This window comes from Cygnus olor, chromosome 2 (genome assembly GCF_009769625.2).
Source record: "Cygnus olor isolate bCygOlo1 chromosome 2, bCygOlo1.pri.v2, whole genome shotgun sequence".
Taxonomy (NCBI): domain Eukaryota; kingdom Metazoa; phylum Chordata; class Aves; order Anseriformes; family Anatidae; genus Cygnus; species Cygnus olor.
The window spans coordinates 61,767,316-61,785,958 of NC_049170.1; the positions used below are offsets into that span (position 1 = coordinate 61,767,316).

General features: G+C 40.0%; 1 protein-coding gene across 1 annotated transcript in view; it reads left to right on the top strand.

The window, feature by feature from the left end:
- Positions 1-18,643, top strand: part of ITGA9 (integrin subunit alpha 9) — a 216,746-nt gene that overhangs the window by 94,904 nt on the left and 103,199 nt on the right. Inside the window, 2 exon segments of the mRNA XM_040547302.1 lie at positions 14,218-14,284; positions 14,287-14,372. Of these exon segments, the coding sequence (XP_040403236.1) occupies positions 14,218-14,284; positions 14,287-14,372 (153 nt within the window).

An 18,643-nucleotide genomic window follows, 5' to 3' on the forward strand; every position in this document is an offset into this window, starting at 1 on the left:
CCTTTCAGATTATGGAGATGTTAAGCTATCACATTTGAAATCAATCTGGATGGTAGGGAAACAGAGAGTAGTTCAACCACTTGCATTTATCTTTACAGAGCAAAGGAAAAGGGCATTGCATTTTTAGAGGTTTCTCATTCACGTCAGTTCTGATGTTGCTCTCGAAGATAAAGCATTTCTGAAATATTGCATGGCTATTCCATGGGATCCATAATGGGGGTATCAGTACTTGTGGGACAGCAGCTGTACTGTTTACTCTCAGAATTTATGTGGAAGACTCTTCCTCTGTGATTGTAGCCTCTTCAGAATAAAGTTGTGATGCATGAATGAAATAAATATTAGCCATAGTGTTGGCCCATTATTTGATGGTGGTAATAAAACTGTTCATACACAGAAGACAGAAGTGTTTTGTTAAATACTTAAGCATTTTGAAAGGAGGAGAACAGTGCATTTATTTCATTAGATTATGCTCTGCTTTTAATGCATTTGTAAATATGGACAGAGTCAAATAACGTTTACCAGAAAAAACACATTAAAATGGTCTGGAGACTCAAGAATCCCAAAGACTGGCCGAAGAGCTCTCTGGCTCCATATTGTTAACTTTTGCTAATTCTTGCAATGCAAGGGAGTTTCCAGCAAGCATTAAGGGTGCTGAAGTGTCAGTATACCAAAAAAGGATAGGAAAGCTGATCTCAGGGGCTACAGATAGACATCACCATACAAGCAATATGATGGAAATAACAAAATATTGTGTGATTGGCCAAAAATTTTAAAGGAAAAAACGCAGTTCTAAAAATAATAACGAAGTTGCTTGGTGAACGTGTAGTATGTGTTCAGGGACTTGCAATTTTTCTTAGTGTTTTAGCCACAATTATTTTTTCAAAAAAAAGTACAAGATGTGTATATAAAAGTTAGTTGGACAGAAGACTGACCTAAAAAGGAGATGTCAGTGTAGGGGTAAGTGGGGTTGTTTCTACTGACATTCTTCAGGGCTCGATAGAAAGCTCAATATCAGTATAGTCATTAAGGATCTGAAAATAATACAAAATGATTTCTAGACTTTGCACATAACACAAAAATAGTTGGCTAAAAGGGAGAACGGGGAATTCTTTGTAAAGTGTTTTGGATCAGCTGCTAAACTGAGCCAGCTGAGCAAAATGTATGCCAGCAGAGCGAAGTGTGAGGTCATATATCCAAGAATGAAGAATGTGGGTCCCACCTACCGAGGGGAAGGGGCTCGTCTCCTGGAAGGCAGGGTCTCTGACAATGATTTCAGGGTCAGAGCAGACCAGTAATTTAAGATGACTTCTCAGCAGGATAATTGGCAGAAAGGAGTAATGAGTTCTTTGGGTATATAAGCAGAGAGAACGGTACCTTGGAGTGATTCTTCATGAGTATGGACTGTTGCTCAGGCTAACTGCTAGACGTGTTTTGCAATCACTGATACGATGCTTTCCATTTAGGAAAGGTTGTAAGCAACATAAGAAGGCATTCAGGCATCAGATTTCTAAGCAAGGCCTTCCCTTTGAGCTGGTCACAGCATTTATTTTAATGAAGGCCAAGAGACACCTAAGAAGGTGCACAGTAAAGGGCTCTCTAGTCTAGCAGAAAAACGTGAAAAAAACCTGTGACTGAAAGGTGATGCCACATGCATTTATGGAAGCCAGACCCTCAGCTGTTTAAGTTCAATAGGGATTACTATAGGATCCAACTATATGCATTTCTGGAAAATGTGCTGTAGCTAAACAAATGATTTCATGCAGTGGAGGGTTAACAAATGAAATGTAATGTCTGGCATACACAAGTAGGCAGACTAAATGATGCAGTCTATTACTGCCTCTTGGGATCATTTATTTTTACAAAAAGGAGAATTTCAAGGAGCATCATTAGCATCACAGTGTTTGTTTTTAAGAATTTCCTGTTGATAAAATAGGGACAAATTATAGCAGAGCAATATCGGTTTCTGTGTACAGGATTTCTGAAGCAGTACTAAAGCAGAAATATGGACAAAATCCCATAGCCAGTAGGACTTAAAAAAAAAAAAAAAAAAAAAAAAGAAGATGTAGTTTGTCTAGGATAAAATATAATTTCTTAACAAGTAAAGTACAAATTAAGATAAACATGACCTGCTGGTGCCAGTGGGTATATATTCTACATGTTTACAGCATAGGTCTGTACCTATTCCATGGTGCTGGTCCAAGTCTAGGCACAACCATGCAAAATGAGTTGGTGCTTGAGCAGGCTGTACAATGAGTCTGCACGTTTCTGACCTGTGACTGTTTCATGAAAGACTGTCTTGAATCAGACCACTGAAGCTTCCTACACAGATACTTTCACATTTTCTTCTTTGTTCTTTAGCTATTACTAAACTTACAGAGGTTGCTGTCGGTGACTTTCAGGACTTGGTATGTGCTGCTTGTATGGTCAGAAAGCTGTGCCATCCTGGTCAGTGGCTTTGGTTTCCTTCTCTTATCCCTCTCCCCTTCCCTTTGTCTTTTCCCATGCTCTGTGTCACACTTCTGATGCACTTGCAGCTCTCTCCAAGTGCTCCCTGGCCTCTGCAGTTGCTCCTTGAGCTATCTGATGTTTTTTCCCCTGACATGCTTACTGTTCTCTGATCTGCTCTTACTTCAGCCCTGTGTCCCAGCCAATTTGGAATGATTAAACCCTGGAAAAATATGTTCCAAAAGTTCACGCAGTAAGAAAATTAAAGGAAGGCTTCACTCCTTAAAATGAAACCTCAGCTTTTAACTAGTTTCATAGCTATGGCAAGTTTATTTTTGTGCTGCTGGTGCTGTGTACAAGGCTGCTTCTGAGTCCAGTGCTACTGAGCATGTGACCTTTTGAAAGCAGAGTTACTGAAGGGCAGCAATGCCGTGCTAATATTCCCAAACTGGAGGGCTTTGGAGAGCTCTCCTTCCCTTTGGCGCTGGAAATGAAGGGATGAAGCAGTACCTTCGTTGGCTCGTGATGTGCAAACCACCAAGCCTCCAACAGTTTGATTGTTGCTGAAATATAGCACAAGTTATTTCTGCTCCTTGGGTGCTGGCTGCTACCACCAGTACATGCTTTGAGGTGTACTGTGAGCGGTTCACAGATGAAGGTGTTGGAAAGTTAGACAACGTTGCTGCCTTTGGAATTGTGCTTTTTTTGTCTTATAAAGAAATTTCAGCCTCTCTCCATTCTGGCATTTGTGTGCAGGTCTGTGACTGAGCCTGATGGGCTGAACGCAACAAATCAGCTCTTGGTGTGAGATTTGCTGGCTTTGCTTCTGTTAGGTAAGAGGAAGCTGTTTCACATGAGAATGAACTGGACAGACCAAGCTTACTTTACGGGTTTATAATACGAGATAATATCTAGTGCAGATAACCTTGTCTTTTTGTTATTTACTCTTTCTGAAAACAAACCCCAAAAAAGCCATCCCCAAGCCTACCAAACCCTTCTACCTCTGACTCTGGTACTTATTTCTCTCAGTGGTTCATAATCTTTCAGCCCTCTCCCCATGAATCTGTGTGTTCAGCTGGCATTGCCTGCGGTTGGGCAGGGGCTGACTCAGGCCTTTCTCAGCCTGCTGACATCTCTTCCTTTGCCTCACACTACAGTATGTTCCAGTTATTACTCTACCTTTGTTACATATCATCTACGGTAGCCTTCTGCATATGCCATAAGTTTCTGTTGCCCCATCTTGTGGAGGTGAGCGACAGGGCCTTGAGGAAGTGTCTCTGACAGAACTCGTCTCAGCAGGTAACGTGTAAAATAATCAAAAGCAGTCAAATGCCAGCTGCAGATGTGTGAAGTGGCAATACATAAACTTAATCATCTTGGTTAAAACCTTATTACGGTAAACACAGTACTGCAGCTGTAGAGGGCTGTTTTTTCCATTTCCCGTGAATGCACCTCCAGCTTCAGAGCAGAGCTCTCAGCTTTGATCTGGGGAACTGTACAATTAGCGCTTATTTGTGGAAACATCGGCCTTGTTTACTTTTAAAGCCAGCGGAACTCAGAGGGAAAGTTTTTGTTTTTCCTCGGTTCCCCTGAGAAAGTCTCGTTCATCCCAGCTCCTGTCCATGGGTTTCAACAATCGCCCTTTGTGGTTGCGCGGCATCCTCAGGCCCAGGCAGCTGATCATATCCACGAATGTGGTGGCTGGGTGGGAGGCTGCTGGATCTGCCTCTTCGTTGATGGTCCGGGACCCTACAGAGAGAGGGTGTGAGAGTGGTGTTTGAATGATCAGAGGGGAGTGGGAGAAGAGGAACTAGTAAGAAAGTAGGGATTAATTGTGGGTGCTTGACCCCTGGCGGTGTTCAAGGCCAGGCTGGATGGGGCTTTGGGCAACCTGGTCTGGTGGAAGGTGTCCCTGCCCATGGCAGGGGGGTTGGAACTGGATGGTCTTTAAGGTCCCTTCCAACCCAAACCATTCTGTGAGATGGCACAGGGGCAAGGTGTTTCTGAGGTGGTCATCAGTGTGCTGAGACTTTGGTGTGTGCAGGATGGGAGAGCTGGGAGCTAACGAAGCAGCCTTGGAGTCTTCTGTAATGCTTGTGCCACGTAATGGATAAGTTTTGTTCAACTCTTCCCATCAACATTACTTGGTTAATAATAAGAGTTCCTAGTAATTAATAATTGGGATAATTAGGTTAAGTTACAGAACAGTGAATGGGGATTTCTCATCCTTGGAGATTTCATTGTTTCCAGTACAATAAGGTTCCCTCACCCTCTTCAGATATCACTGCTCTTGTGTACATGCTGAGGCTGTAACATGGGAGTAAAGAGCTCAGACTGTGGATCCCGTTTTCAGAAGCCCACCTAGAGACTTTAAGGAGTTTTGTCTGTTTTTCACAGTGTTTCTGTCATATGTTTTCATGTAGTTGGAGCAGTGCATGTAGTTATGTGTGATTAACTTTCCTATTGAGTTCTATTACATGTTTAAATATTCACGTTAGTAAAACAAACAGAAGCATTGAAATAATCAAATTCACTTCTTAGTTTAATTTAAAAGCATGAATTTATTAATGATGTCAAGATGCAGTATGAGACTGAATGCTTTCTTTTTCATTTCTGTTTACATGTTTATGCATATGCAAACACATGCAAGCACCATAACAGTAATTAAGCAAGTTGCTAGCATTTTTGCTAATCTGATTGGCCTGGAATGTTCTCATGTTCTCATCAGTTTCTTGCTTTTTTTTTTTTGAAGTTTAATTTTGTTTTTAGATGAAATATTCTGGGTTCATCAGAATGAAAGCACTTAAATATAGAGATTTGTTTGACAATTCATAGGAGAAATAGCCCCAGGTGAAAATGAATCAATGTCAGAGTTTTTTGGTTTTGAACAACTTTCAGTTGTAATTGCACGCTTATTATAGATTCATTGTATTAAAAGCTGAAATAACAATACTACATAAAACAGTCTTGTGTAATGATATGCTCAAGATCCAGGTTTGAAATATGAGCCAAAATATTTTAAAATGGTTTAGAGGAAATTCTGTTTCATGTTTGTGGTGTGGGCTTTTTTGTTTGTTTGCTTTGGAGCTTGTTTTAATGCATGATAACTCCATGAGGGAGAGCAATGTAAGAGTTGTCATAACTATCAGAAACAAATCTTCTGTAGCTGATTTTGTATGTCTGTGTGAAAAATAAGACCAGAAATTGTGCAAGGTCATTGGAGTAATCAGTCTTATATATAATGTATAGATAAATAGATATGGCTATATATATGTGTATATATAATATATGTGTGCATGTAAAAACACCTGTGCTCGTGCATACTGTACAAGTATATGCATGTGTGTGTGCATGCACGCACATAAACTATATTAGCAGCAGGCCATTTTCTTAGGGTTTTGAAAACACTGTGTTAAGTTCCTGGAAGTCTCCTGCTCTAGACTTCAGAGGAGTGTTGTTTACATTTTTAAACAACATAGACAATCAGAGCACTTTTTCCTTTTGCCCATATTGATTTGAAATTCTGCTCTCAAGACGACTAGACTAATAATATTGCCTCTTTCATTTAATAGTGGAAGAATAGACGTTGATCATATTTCCTCCCAGGACCCTATCATGGAGCTATCCATTATCCTATGACTGAAAGATAGACTCATATTTTGTGCATAAATACCTCCAGATTTCTTAACTAAATTGTTCTCCTCTCAATAGTATGTCAAAAGAAAGTAAATTAGCACCATACTTCTTATGCATGCAGCCTGTTTCTCTGATGCAGGCAGGCAGGGTGAGTAGTGTATTGCTTTCTTTGCAAGACTTTAAGGACCATTTCTGTCATCTCTTTCATCTGAATTAAAATGCTGTCAGTAAAAATGTTGATGATAACCTTCTTTCATCTCTTCTTTTGCTGAAGATGATTCTTCTTTCGTTCAATCCTGACACAATGCTACTAATCTAGTCTTTTAGTTGTTTCGTGTAGGAAACTGGACTTAAGTAGAACGTTTCTGTGTCCCTTATGTGTTCTATAAACCTTTGTTGATGCTTTTCGACACAACAGTTGTTGAAAGAATCTCAACAGCATAGTGTCAGGCCTTCAAATCTAGTCTACTTTAAATGAAGCATTCATTAAAATATTTGTTCCATCGCTATTAATATTAAAATATTTGTTCCATCGCTATTGTGATGTTCTGTAGTCATCCAGATTTTCAGTTTTCTGCCCCGACTCTCTGAACTTCTAGCAGAAATGCAGCCACCTAGACTATTGGAGATACCAGGCTTAGAACCAAGGGGACCTTTGCCAGGTGGTACAGACCCATGCTTTTCTCAAACAAATCTGCTTCAGTTCTAGTTCAGTTCAGCCCATAGATGTTTGATCTACTCATAATAAGGTATCTCCCAGTGACTTACTAGATATGAGAGATGTATTGTATGAGAGTGTGAGATAAAGTGCACCCTAAGACCCAGATCCAAGAAAGTGTATGGATCTTCTCTCAGTTTGCATAAAACAATGTTAGAGCTTTCTCCCTTTGAGTAAGTGTAGGTACCTACAAATGGGAACAGGCATTGAGAGTCTGCCACATTGTGGGGTGGTCAGTGGGAAACGCTGAGGAGTGTGTCCTATGTCCTCGTCCTCCCTTTGCTCCTGTGTCCTCTACAGAGCTTTAGGAGGAACCTTTTGATTACTTACCCATTCCCTCTTGGGATTAAAGGTGCTTCTGCCCTTTCTTTCAACAATCAAGGGAGAAAATCCATCTGGAGAGTGAGAGAATGAGAAAGAGGTGGCTGCTTTTTCTCACAGACCAGTTTATACGTGGCAGGTTGAGCTCAGGGAAAGGCTGAAGCACATAGTGCCTTGGAGCATCCCCCAGCCAGCAGCCATCACCCGTGGGACTGCTCCGTGCATTCAGTCTGAGCTGCTGCCCTCAGTGAAAGGGGTGCAGGACCAGCAAGAAGGGTTCATAATCTCTGTGAGCTGTGGTTTTGGGAATCAGCTGGGAGGGTGAGTTCTCAACCACAGTCCTTGTCTCTGAGGACAGTTTGCATGTTAGATTTTGCACTGAAAATTTGTTGGATGACATACACTCAGCTGGTTTTACCTCTAACCAGATGTATACAGTAAGAAAGTGAACAAGCTATGGACATCCCAATTTTAGCAGAATTGTACCGTATTTATGGCCCAGGGAGCCAAGGCTCTTGAACTTCTCAAGCAGTTTCATACGGAGACCTCTGTCCGTTTTAGCCTTTCCTCAGTGTTGGAGGGACATGCTGTATAAGAGAAACATGTAGTTGGATTAATTCAAATTCTGGACTCCGTGTGTTTTAAGACAGTGTTAAAGAAATCTCTTTAAGGCTGGTTTTGATAAAATGTCCTATCAGCAGAATTGAAACGTTGGGTAAATCAGTGGAAAAGACAAGTATACAATAGGGTTACATATGTGCAGGAGGAGTCTGGATTAATTATTGTCTCAATTCGTATGTATTTCACTACTGAAATTATATGCTTTAAGAAAGAGTAAATAATATTTTAATTGCTTCCCCCGTTATTCCTTCTTGGATTCTCTTTGTGAAATGAAGACCTGAACTTAGGTGAGCAATGAACTCATCAGCTCTCAGCATTTTTTCTAATTGCTTATATTTCAGTGCTGTTGATATTGCAGGTAGCCGCTTTTATGTTAAAGGGATAGCTGTGGCCAGCCTGGTACGAGGCAAAAAAGCTGGGTGTCTGAGCTGTTTTCTCCTTTACTCTGTTTCCATATTAATAGAATAAAATTAGAAAAGAAAGATCAAGAGTTGAACCTAAAAAGAGAGAAAGAAATGGGTGATTTGGAAAACAAAAGACAAAAGAACCCCACCCTGGTACTGTTAGACACAATGAAAGACACAACATTAAACTGTATGCTTAGGGTGTGGGGAAAAAGAAACAACACCAAAACTGTAAAACCATATTGTCATAATGTGTTTTATAGTATTGAGCTGGAAAATCAAGGTCTGAGCTCAGTAATGAGTTACATTGTGCTTGGGTTGCTTGTGATGACTTCTGTCACTGATTACTGTGAAAGATCATCAGTAATATATTATTGTAAGCCTCTGTAACCTCTGACATGGAGTATTGAGGCCACTGATTGCACTTTCTCGCATGCTGACGTCGGTAATAGCTTTATCACTCCCCAGCTGATAGCAGGAAGCCAGACACACAGGGATGAGGAGCACTTAATTAACTCAGAGTGAGCTTCTACCCAGCGGGGGTTGGGACTCCAGCCCTTCCCTCACCGTCTCACGGTGTCCCTCCAATGCACGCAGGCTCTGGGCCCCTGGTGTTTGTTTAGGGACCCCATTCCCTCAAGGTCTGCTATTTTCTCCACTACAGCATCTTTCCCATTATCAGTGTTTGAAGCGAGGGTTGCTGACCTGATGGAAACAGTTGTTTGCCAGATGAACACATTGGGATGAGGACAAAGGAAGCACTCCCATTCCTTTCAAACAGTAAATAATGCCGGAGTAGCAACACCCTGCAAGTCCTTTGCTCTTTTTTGCTTCTCTAAACTTTAGGATTCTCCAGAAGCCTTGTAATGTTTGAAGTTTAGCAACAAAGACTGTTTGCCTACTTGTTGAATTGTAGCTGTCACAAGATCTTAAAAGAAACAGAAGCACAGATTATTGAAACGCTAGGCCTCTGATTGCTTTCATATGCTATTAATTTGACAAAAATTCACCAATAATGTTTTAAATGAGCTTTTACCAACCAAATAATCTTCCAGTTTTGTCTCCCCACTGGAACGGACTTAGCAGTTGTATTTTTTCCTGTTTGACTACAGGACTGTCTAAAATGTGTGTGCATGTTTATATGTATGTGCAGAATGGAAACTCTTCTAGATGACTTTGGCATGACTGTGTTTTGTCTGCTCTTGAAGTGGGGAGATACAAATGCTAAAATCACACCAATCTGAAAAAAATCATTTCAAGCCTTAGAATGTCTTGATCAAAGTAAATACAGATGAGAGGGAGAGGAAGGCTCTCCTGGGGATGGAGGTGTTTTTTTCTGTTGCATAGGATTAGTAGGAGGCTGAAAGTAGTAACTTGCACCATGTGTTAGGAATTGGTGCCGTGAAGGGTCTAAGCTTGTCTGTAGTTTAGATTTGCGGTTAAGTGTTGCAAAGAACAGGGCAAACAAGTTAAGTTGCTTCTCGCTCATTTTCAGGTACGGGAACGAGACCTATGCATTCATTTGTCTGAAATGAATGCAAGTTTGTCTCCCTGTTTGTACTGAATTGAATGCACCAAAGTCTTTTATCCTGAATGACTTACAGTTCAGGGAGCGAGGCTGAGATAATAGGAGAAATTAATTCATTTTAAAGTCGTACACTGTAATCCTTATTAATTCATGAGCCATAATATATGAAATATCGGCTGCAGGTCTTAATAAACATGATAAATTGTCGAAGTAGTTGGCTTTGGCTCTGAAGGCTGGTGGAGGTTTGAGTCATTTCTGAAAACCACTGAGCAGGGAACTATTTATCCCTTGGCACCGAGCTGAGGACATACGTTGGTAGTGACCTGCAAGCTGACTAAAGTGTTATGCCGGATTAGCATTAGCACCATGGCTTTATATGTTTTACAGCATTAATGTGTATCTATTAAACTAGGATTGTCAAATATATTTTTTGTGTTTTAGGCCTGGTAAAAAATGCTTATAGTCTATTATTAGTGCTTGTTTAAATCTTGAAATAAATATGTTTAGACTAGAAGTTTCAAGTTAAATGTTTTTAAAAGCCAGGTTCTCAAATTCATTCTTAGTCATCAAGCTAAAACAAAGCTTAATTCTCAGAAGTACTGAAAGCTGTCTGAATTCACTGAAAGCTCTGAAATTTTGCATGGGTTGATGCCCTCAGGATCAAGCCAGAGAGTAGAAAAAAAGGCCTGACAGAGCAGATAACTTTCCCAAAGAGAATAACAAGAGAACACTCAAAAGATGTGAACAAGGATAAGAAGCAAGGGGCAACGATAGAAGTCATCGCTAATGACAATATGTATTCCTCATTCAATGCTATTGAAAATGACTTCATACTCACTTAATGGTTTGTTTGCTATTAAAGGGCCACATTTTCCTCCTTTATTCCTGCAGGACTCTTGCTGTGGATTGTAGAGAATATTTACATCTCAATTTATTTCTCAGCCCATTGGCCATAATTAAAAATGGAATTTGGCACTCTTCAGAGTCCCTGCTGGAGACTTTCACCTTGTAGAAGAAAGGGGATTAGACGTGATGATTTATTGGGCTCATGTACAGTCCCCTGACTGTACTGTGGCATTGAGCCGAAAGAAGCTGAAATGGTATACAGTCCTCTCTGGCAACTGCTCACACCATGAGCAGAGCAAATCCTATCCCTATAATAAAACCTGTCCTGTTTCATCCAAATTTTCCTAAGTTTCTGATGTGTGTGGGCTTTTGGTAGCACAAAATTAGTGTTGGAGAAGACAGTGTCTGCCTGACAGGCAGGGTATGCCTCTGTGAGGTCTGCAGTGTGTGTTATGTTGTTACGGTGTGCCTTAAGCTGTGCCTACTGAAAAAAAAAAAAGGCAGAAAACAATTTCCTAAAATCATCACGCTCCATCGTAGAGAGGGAATTGAAATGCTGTTCAGAATCACAGCTATGACATTTGATCAGTGCTCTGTGATTCTTTTTCAGGTTTTTAGGACCCCATAGGTACAGAAGCCAAACAGAAATGCAGTCATGAATCTGGCAGTGCTTGCTTACTCGCTTTTTTTCTCTCCTGCGAAGCCAGACAAAAAAAAAAAAGGAAAATGTATGTTGCTGTGCCCAGCTTCTACCACAGCATTAAAAAAAATAAGTGTATTTATTTGGGGTGATTGTTCTAGGAGAGTAGATGGCAAGCCAGCTCTTTGTTAGGGTGAGCTTTCAGGAGTCTTTTGAAACACCTCTAAGCAACTTACTGCTTTCTTTGATGCTTTTAAGTGTGCTGTTTTTGGACTTGGAGTTCTTTGTCATCACTTGATAATAGTGAGGGAGAGCACCTTGATTTAAAAAAAAAAAAAAAGGCTTGTTTGTACCAAAACAACTTTTTCATCAACTCAGAGTAGTCATGCAACGTGCCTCAGAGGAAAAGATAGAAAGATCCAGACAAAGGAATACGTCTGGCAAGGGCTGTTTCCTCTGCAGGGAGTTTGCTGGTGGAAGGACGATGTGCTGGGACTGAAGCGTATTGATATCTGCAAAGCCTTATTGCAAAAGTTTCTTATGTCTAGGATGAAATCTGGTCAGAAAAGAGAAAAGGGGAAAAAATAAAACAAACAAAACCACCCTAGAGAAGTGGCTTTTAGAACAGGCAAACTACATGGTGTAGCTGATGGGGAAACGTGCCTTACCTTTAGGTCCCTGGTCTAATTCAGGCACAGCAAAAACATATACCAGTTTAGTGACATCCAGGCTATACATGTTATTTATTATTATTACTCACTGAACACTTGTTGTAGGGTTGTTTCTGTTGATAATGTGAACTCCTCAAGTATTACGCTTGTTTTGATGTCCTCCAGACATCTTTTCCAGCTAACAGAGCTGTGCTGTCCATGTGCTGTGACTTGCCAGGGATGCTTTTTCACAATTCAGAAGTGTCTTTAACATTTGACACTTCCTCAGCATAGTGAGGAAAGGTGAATACATATAAAAGCTGCTTGTAGAAACCATTCCTCTTGGAAAGTCTGCTTCAGTTGGGCCATGTAACTGAGAGAAAATACAACAAATACTTTCCTTGATTTGAAGAATTTTTTAGTCTGTCTCAAACCTGATTGTCATTGCATCTTTCAACTTTTAGAAATCAGGAATACTTCAGGAATACTTAAAGGTGATCCATGTGCAGTGTCACCAGTACATGATCTAATTACTGGAAGCAGGTAGACTGTCTGAGAAAGAAAGTGGGTGTATTTCCAACTTAAAATAATGCTTCTCCAGATTGATTTTGGGCAAATATTCAGTATTTTCATTACACACTCGCTTCCCAGACAGTCTGTGGTATACCTGAGAGAGAGAACTGTCTTGTGTCTGTCTTAGGAAAAAACCCCACATAATGTTGTCTTCGTGTTTTAAGATTGTGAGCAGAAGGGACTGAACATGTGGCAAAATTAATAACCGGGTAGGATTCATACTTTCATCCTTAATTAAAGACAAGTGGGTATGTGAAATACATTTCCCCAGGGCTGTGGTGGAGGAATATCCACACATGTAATTAATCTAGTTGCTGGAAGTCACAATTTCACCACTAAAATGAAACAGAAAGAGACACCAGTGAACAATATGGGCACACTCCAACATTCATTGAAGTAAATGGGAAACTTGTCTTTTGACTTCAAAGGGCATTGGACTGAACCCTGCAAGATCATATTAAAACACATAAAAGTCATTAAGCATTTACTCTTGCCATACTGCAGTACCAGAGCTAAAAAGCTATAGGTGGATTTTAATTTGACTCATGGCCTACAGTTTTAATTGCTCTGTGTTGACACAGTTGGCTGCATAGGGTTGGATTAGGTGGTGATTTGCCTGATAAATTGTTGTGTTTCACTGCTGCCTCGTGGTATGCTTTTTATGGTCTTGTTTCTGTGTATGCGTAGTCTTCTCGTATGCTGATACAATCCTCACTGAAGTTATTACACATGATTCTCTGTGAGAGCAAACTAGTAGCTTCTGTGAATTTTAGCATTGCTATTTTTAATCTCTCAATGGCACAACTCCTACCCAAGGGAGTAGGAGTGGTAGAGGCTGAAGATGTTGTCTCATCCCTTTGAGGGATTCAAGGTGAAGTTGAGAGTTGGCCCATTTGAAGATTTGTCGTCCTTACTTATGGTATTTATCGCCTCAATCCGCATTGAATTTACACACAGTCTTTTAAGTAGCTGAAATTTAAGAGGGATGTTTGCCCATGGAAAGGTAGGATGTCTGCCAGTTCTATTTCCTGGTAAATTGGATTTTGGAAGTCAAGACTGAACAGAGCACAATGAGCACTTTGTTCTTTTATCCTATCAGACAAATAATGTGGCACCATTTATAGTACTTCTGGTGTGAAGCCTAGAACACAGTGATTAAAAGAAACTGAAAAACTTTCTTCCATATTTCCTGCAAATGTTACTGCTCTGAGGGTGGGAGAAAGCTATGAGTTTTCCTTTCAGAAACATACTGGAAGATGGCTTTTCTTGCTCCTGCATGTCTGTGGCCTTAATTTTTATAGCTACATTTAACCATTCAATAATTTCATTAATACTGTGGGGAGCATGACAAAAAACAAAGGAAAAACACAAAAAACAAGGCCAGACGGTTTCATTTTTTTTAAATGTGTGGAGCACAGTAGAGGTGACTTCAAAGTTGAGGATTTAGAAACCCCAGAGAAGACTTACTGTTTGCTTCCAAATTTTGCAGTACTAAAGGAAATACGTCCTAATTTATATATATTTTTAGAAAATGTTTTGGTTTTATTGAAAAACACTTGGTTTGCAGGTGTGGCAAATGTGCCAATGACTTCAGTGGAACCAAGAGTACCAAAAGAGTAACTCATTTTTTGTTGGCTTTGTTTTGGTCTTTCTTGTTTTGGTATAATGTGCTTTTTTCCTGTTTGTCACTGAGCAGACCAAGGGGAACAGAGAAATCTGCTTCATGTCTGCAGTGTTGAATATAAGTTCCGCTTAAATTGTGTGTATAATTGTTGTGTATAAAAATCTGCTTGTTTGTATGTGAAGGTAATATCTCTGTCCACTTTCTTTTACAGAAAAGAGTCAAAGATGTCATATCTCCAATTGTATTTGAAGCTGCCTACAGTCTTGGGGAACATGTGGTAGAAGAGGTAAAGAGGACAAGGAACTACCTCCTCTCAAGCCCATTCTCCGCTGGAAGAAAGGACAAAAGATAGCACAAAGGAATCAGGTCAGGTTTGGACTATGTTATTGCCCTAGGCCCGTGGCACACTCTAATCCTGAACTGACGGGAGAAGTGGATGTAAAAAATGATGGCAAAGCTTAGAGCCATTTGTACCCAGTAGTCTTTTGTACTGACCCTACTGTTTCTGATGTCATTGCTCTTCCATGAGGTAGTAAAGAATTGTGCTGACAGGGTTGGGCAGCAAAAGGTGAGGTCACTTGCTTGTTTCAAACTGTTTGTGCTGGGCAGAAAGAGATGGAATGAGGGAAAGGATGAGAAAAGTGCTGCTCCTTCTGGTTTTTCCCTTTCTGAATGATGGAAGTCTTTCTCATGAAAGACTTAGCCCAAGCTTTTCTTTCAGGTCAAGGCTTTGTTAGCCTTGTAGGGACAGGGTTGGGTCCAGGAGGGCACACGGGGACTTTACCCACCTGCAGGAGGGAAGAATGATGGCTGGAATAAAGAATACCTTGCTTGGCCCACTGCCCTCTTTTCTTGAGGGCTCCTCACATCCAGTCATGTGGCAGGGGAAACCCCTTCTGCTGTTGTTATTGCAGAAAATGCTTTGCTGAAATAGTGATTCTGTTTCAGTAAAAGTGAAGTGTAGGTACAGCAGTGTATAAATAGGATCTTGTTTTACTCCTTTGCATTTCAGAGCAGTCTTTTTTAATTTTGGTCAGAACAAGAGAAGTCATATAATTTTCAAACACTCATCATTTAGAGAGTGGGGATCCTTCTTTTCCCCAAAACATTCCCTTAGGAAATGAAGTGTACGTGGTTGGGCTGCCTGTCTGTTCGTCTGTCTTGACCTCATTAGTATCTTTGGAAAATGTTGGGCCGTTTTTGACAAGAGTTATCAAGACAGTGCTTATGAAGGTATTAAACATATTCAAGGTTCATGAAAGCAGGTCAAGGAGAGAGACCCCATTAGTGACCTTTCAAAAGGCTCCAGTTTGTGCGTGGTCCTTGTAGGTGCAGGACAGCCTGCCAAGGAAGGAGCCTGCAGGACAATTCCACCTCCTGCTGTGCCGGGACTGGAGCATCCAACCATGAGGCTTGAGGCTCTGCAGGGAAATCAGACTACTGTGGCTTGCAAAACTTCTTCATTTGCAGAATCACAGGATAATTTAGGCTAGAAAAGACCTTTGGAGATCCAGTTCCTTGCTGAAAGCAGAGCCAACATAAAAGTTAGATCAAGTTTCTTGGGGTTGTATCCAGTCAAGTTTGATTTCCAAATCATACTTATAGAGTTACAATTTGGTATAGCTTCTGAATAGGAAACCTTTTTTTTTTTTTTCCTTTAAGCTCTGAAAAGTTTGTCTGGAATTTTAGGCTTTTTACAGTGGATTGTTAGATCTATTTTTTAACCTTAGTAAGTTTGATATATAAAGAGATGCTTGCATCATCATCTGTAGCATTGCTTTCTGATGCTGCTCGTAAGGATATTCTATTGCACTGAAATCTACAGGTCCCTAAATACTACTCAAAAAAAAAAAAAAAAAAAAACTTTGTCATATACCCAAGTGTTTGGAATTGCATTTTGCTGTAATTCTTGTACTTAGAGAACTGAGTATTTAAGTTTATGTTTAAGTGAATGAATGACAAGAGAATCGAATAATTACTTATTTTTATGAAGAGGGATGGTGTGTCTCTTAAGTACCTGAATGTTGCATTGTTGCAAACACACAATAGGAATTTGTAGAGAACTTTGGAACCTGTGCAGTGTGATGGAAACTGAATGTTACATGAACTAAACTGGTTGGACACTTTACCCACTGGCTTTAAACTCCAAAGGTCACATCTTGCCCTGCAGGCATACTCTCAAATCAATATTAAAATACTTAAATACTGAGATTGTAAAGCAGAAACAAAAATATGTTGGGAATTTCCCTGACTTGTTTTCTTGTGTAATTTGGATGAGAGGGAGCCAGTTTAACAATCCCTTTCCATTTGCTTTCCAGATGTTCACTTAGCTTAGTAAGAAAAGGATTTTTGACATGGGGTGTGCCTGCAAGTGTGCTTTCAGCTAAGGAAGTAGGCAGAGCTTCGCATTCAGCGTAGCAGTCATGGTGACAAAGCCCTGGCTGAGTAGCCTCGAGGCACTGTGACAGGATCCTCAAAGACCGATTTCATGGAAAAATTGGGGCTTAGTGTTCTCTCTTAGGATTCTTGTCATCTTGCAAGCAGAATTGTTTTTAAAGGCCAAGAGGAATAGTAGGAAACAAAGTTTATGTAACAAAGGACTTGCATTTTCAAAGAATATAACGATTCTGGAGAGACCTTATGTTTTGGAAATCCAACTGAGAAAAGATCTAGTAGGTTCTGTTTTCAGAAGATCCAACTCCCTCTGAATATCAGCTCCAGATAACGTTGAGATAAGTGCTTAGCAGGAGAAGCACAGGTACCACATTTAGCTTGTGAAAACAGCAAGATTTCGAAAGGGTAGAGGCAGATGGACAAGTATGGTATTAATGCTAGTACTGAAGTCTTTAAATGTAGCTAGTGGTGTGTGATTTCAGAAGTCCTAGATCCTGTTGGTCCAGTGAGAAGTGGCATTTTGAAGCTGGAAATGTTGCATCTGTTGCTTCAAGGTACCTGTTGTTACAGGTTGATGCTTTGCTGATAAGCTCAGGTGGCTAACTTCTGTGAATGAAGGTGGCAGAAGATGATGGAAATAATGAAAGCTGATGAAATGGGAGGGAGCTGTAACTGGGCAGGAGAGGGGGAGACTTCCATCTGTCAATATCCTGCGTCAGGTCTGTTAGACCCACTTGAAAAGCCACACATCTTGCAAACATGCAGGCTTCATAGTCACTTAGATATGATTTTATTTAAGCTAAAGTGATGTCAAAGCTGAAATGATTGCTTTCAGTGGATTTTAGTTTGTTTTTCATGACCCAGATGTTCCCTGCACGTGTGCATGACTTCCCTCAAGGAGAATTACAGCACTATGGTTCACAAACAAGCAGGTAGGAAAAAGTATCAAGTAACCTCTTGATGTAAGAATTAAAGGTTATACTGAGCATACAAAGTTCTTCATGGTGCTTTGCACCAATGCATTAAGGAGTCAGCTTGGAAACAGTTCATAGGCACCCACCAGTGGGAAGGTGTATCCCTTACTGGTGGCATAACCACTGAAGAGGATTATGTTGGGTATTCATTCTTTAAATCAGTTCTTTAAATCATTACTTTGTATGTGAGAAAACTGTCTTGTACTAATTGATTAGACCAAAACAGAGCTAGAGTAGTAAAGGAGTGCATTGATGTGGTTTTCATTCAGAATGCCTTAACTTATTTAACTTATTGATCATGTTTATTTTAAAATAATGCAACTTGTACTGTAAGGCAGTGCAAAAAGATGCTTGTATTTAAAAACAAACATACCTATGACTGTTCAGGGAGGGGAGCCTCCTTTTCCTAAATGATCTGGCCTTAAGGCAATCAGAATATGACAAATAATTTAAACTTCTGAGTAATTTGAGGAAAAGGATCTTCACAGAAATTTCCTAATGAGCATGATGCTATTGTGGGACTTCATGCATTGGCTTTTTTTTTCTAAGCAAAGAGGCTCTCCTAGTTCAAAATAATGTAATGTAACTAAACTGGCCCAGGATACAGCAACAGTTGATTTCTCACTAACTTAGTCATTTTCTAGGGTTCTTGTATATGCTTACCAGAAACTATGGTTGCTATAGCTTGGTGTAATCATTTGTGGTAGCAAAAGCAAATTCTTACGGGCTATGTGTGCATGTCTATTGATAGATGCCTTGGCAACTTTTGTACAATTGTTGGGTGGAGACTGGTTATGTGGAGAAGATTACAGCCTTCCAAGTTGTCAGTGGCTAGCCAGCTCAGTTTTGTTCAAACAGAAAATCTCTGATGGATCAAGGTTGGGTGGAGAAACAAAGATTTTACTTTTTGAGTGTGTATTATGAACTTTAAAACTTCCCACCCTGAGGATGACTTTCCATTAACTTCCTCATTGCCTTCCAAATCCAGTTGCTACCTCCGTCCACTGGAAAAAATTAATAAATTTTCTTACTTCAGGGAAATTAATGTGTATTTAGAACATGGTTTGGCTTCGTTCATTCTAAGTGGTTTGTACTATAACATTTATTTTTGTATACCCACTGTATAAATACATGTCAACCAGGAAGGACAAAGATCTCCTGCCAAATACAGTGGGGATTTGTTCTAGTAGTATCCAGTAATGTATCTTAGAGTTTAAAATGTGGTATGCTAGAATTTGTCTGTTTTGAATACTGTAATAAAATCACCTG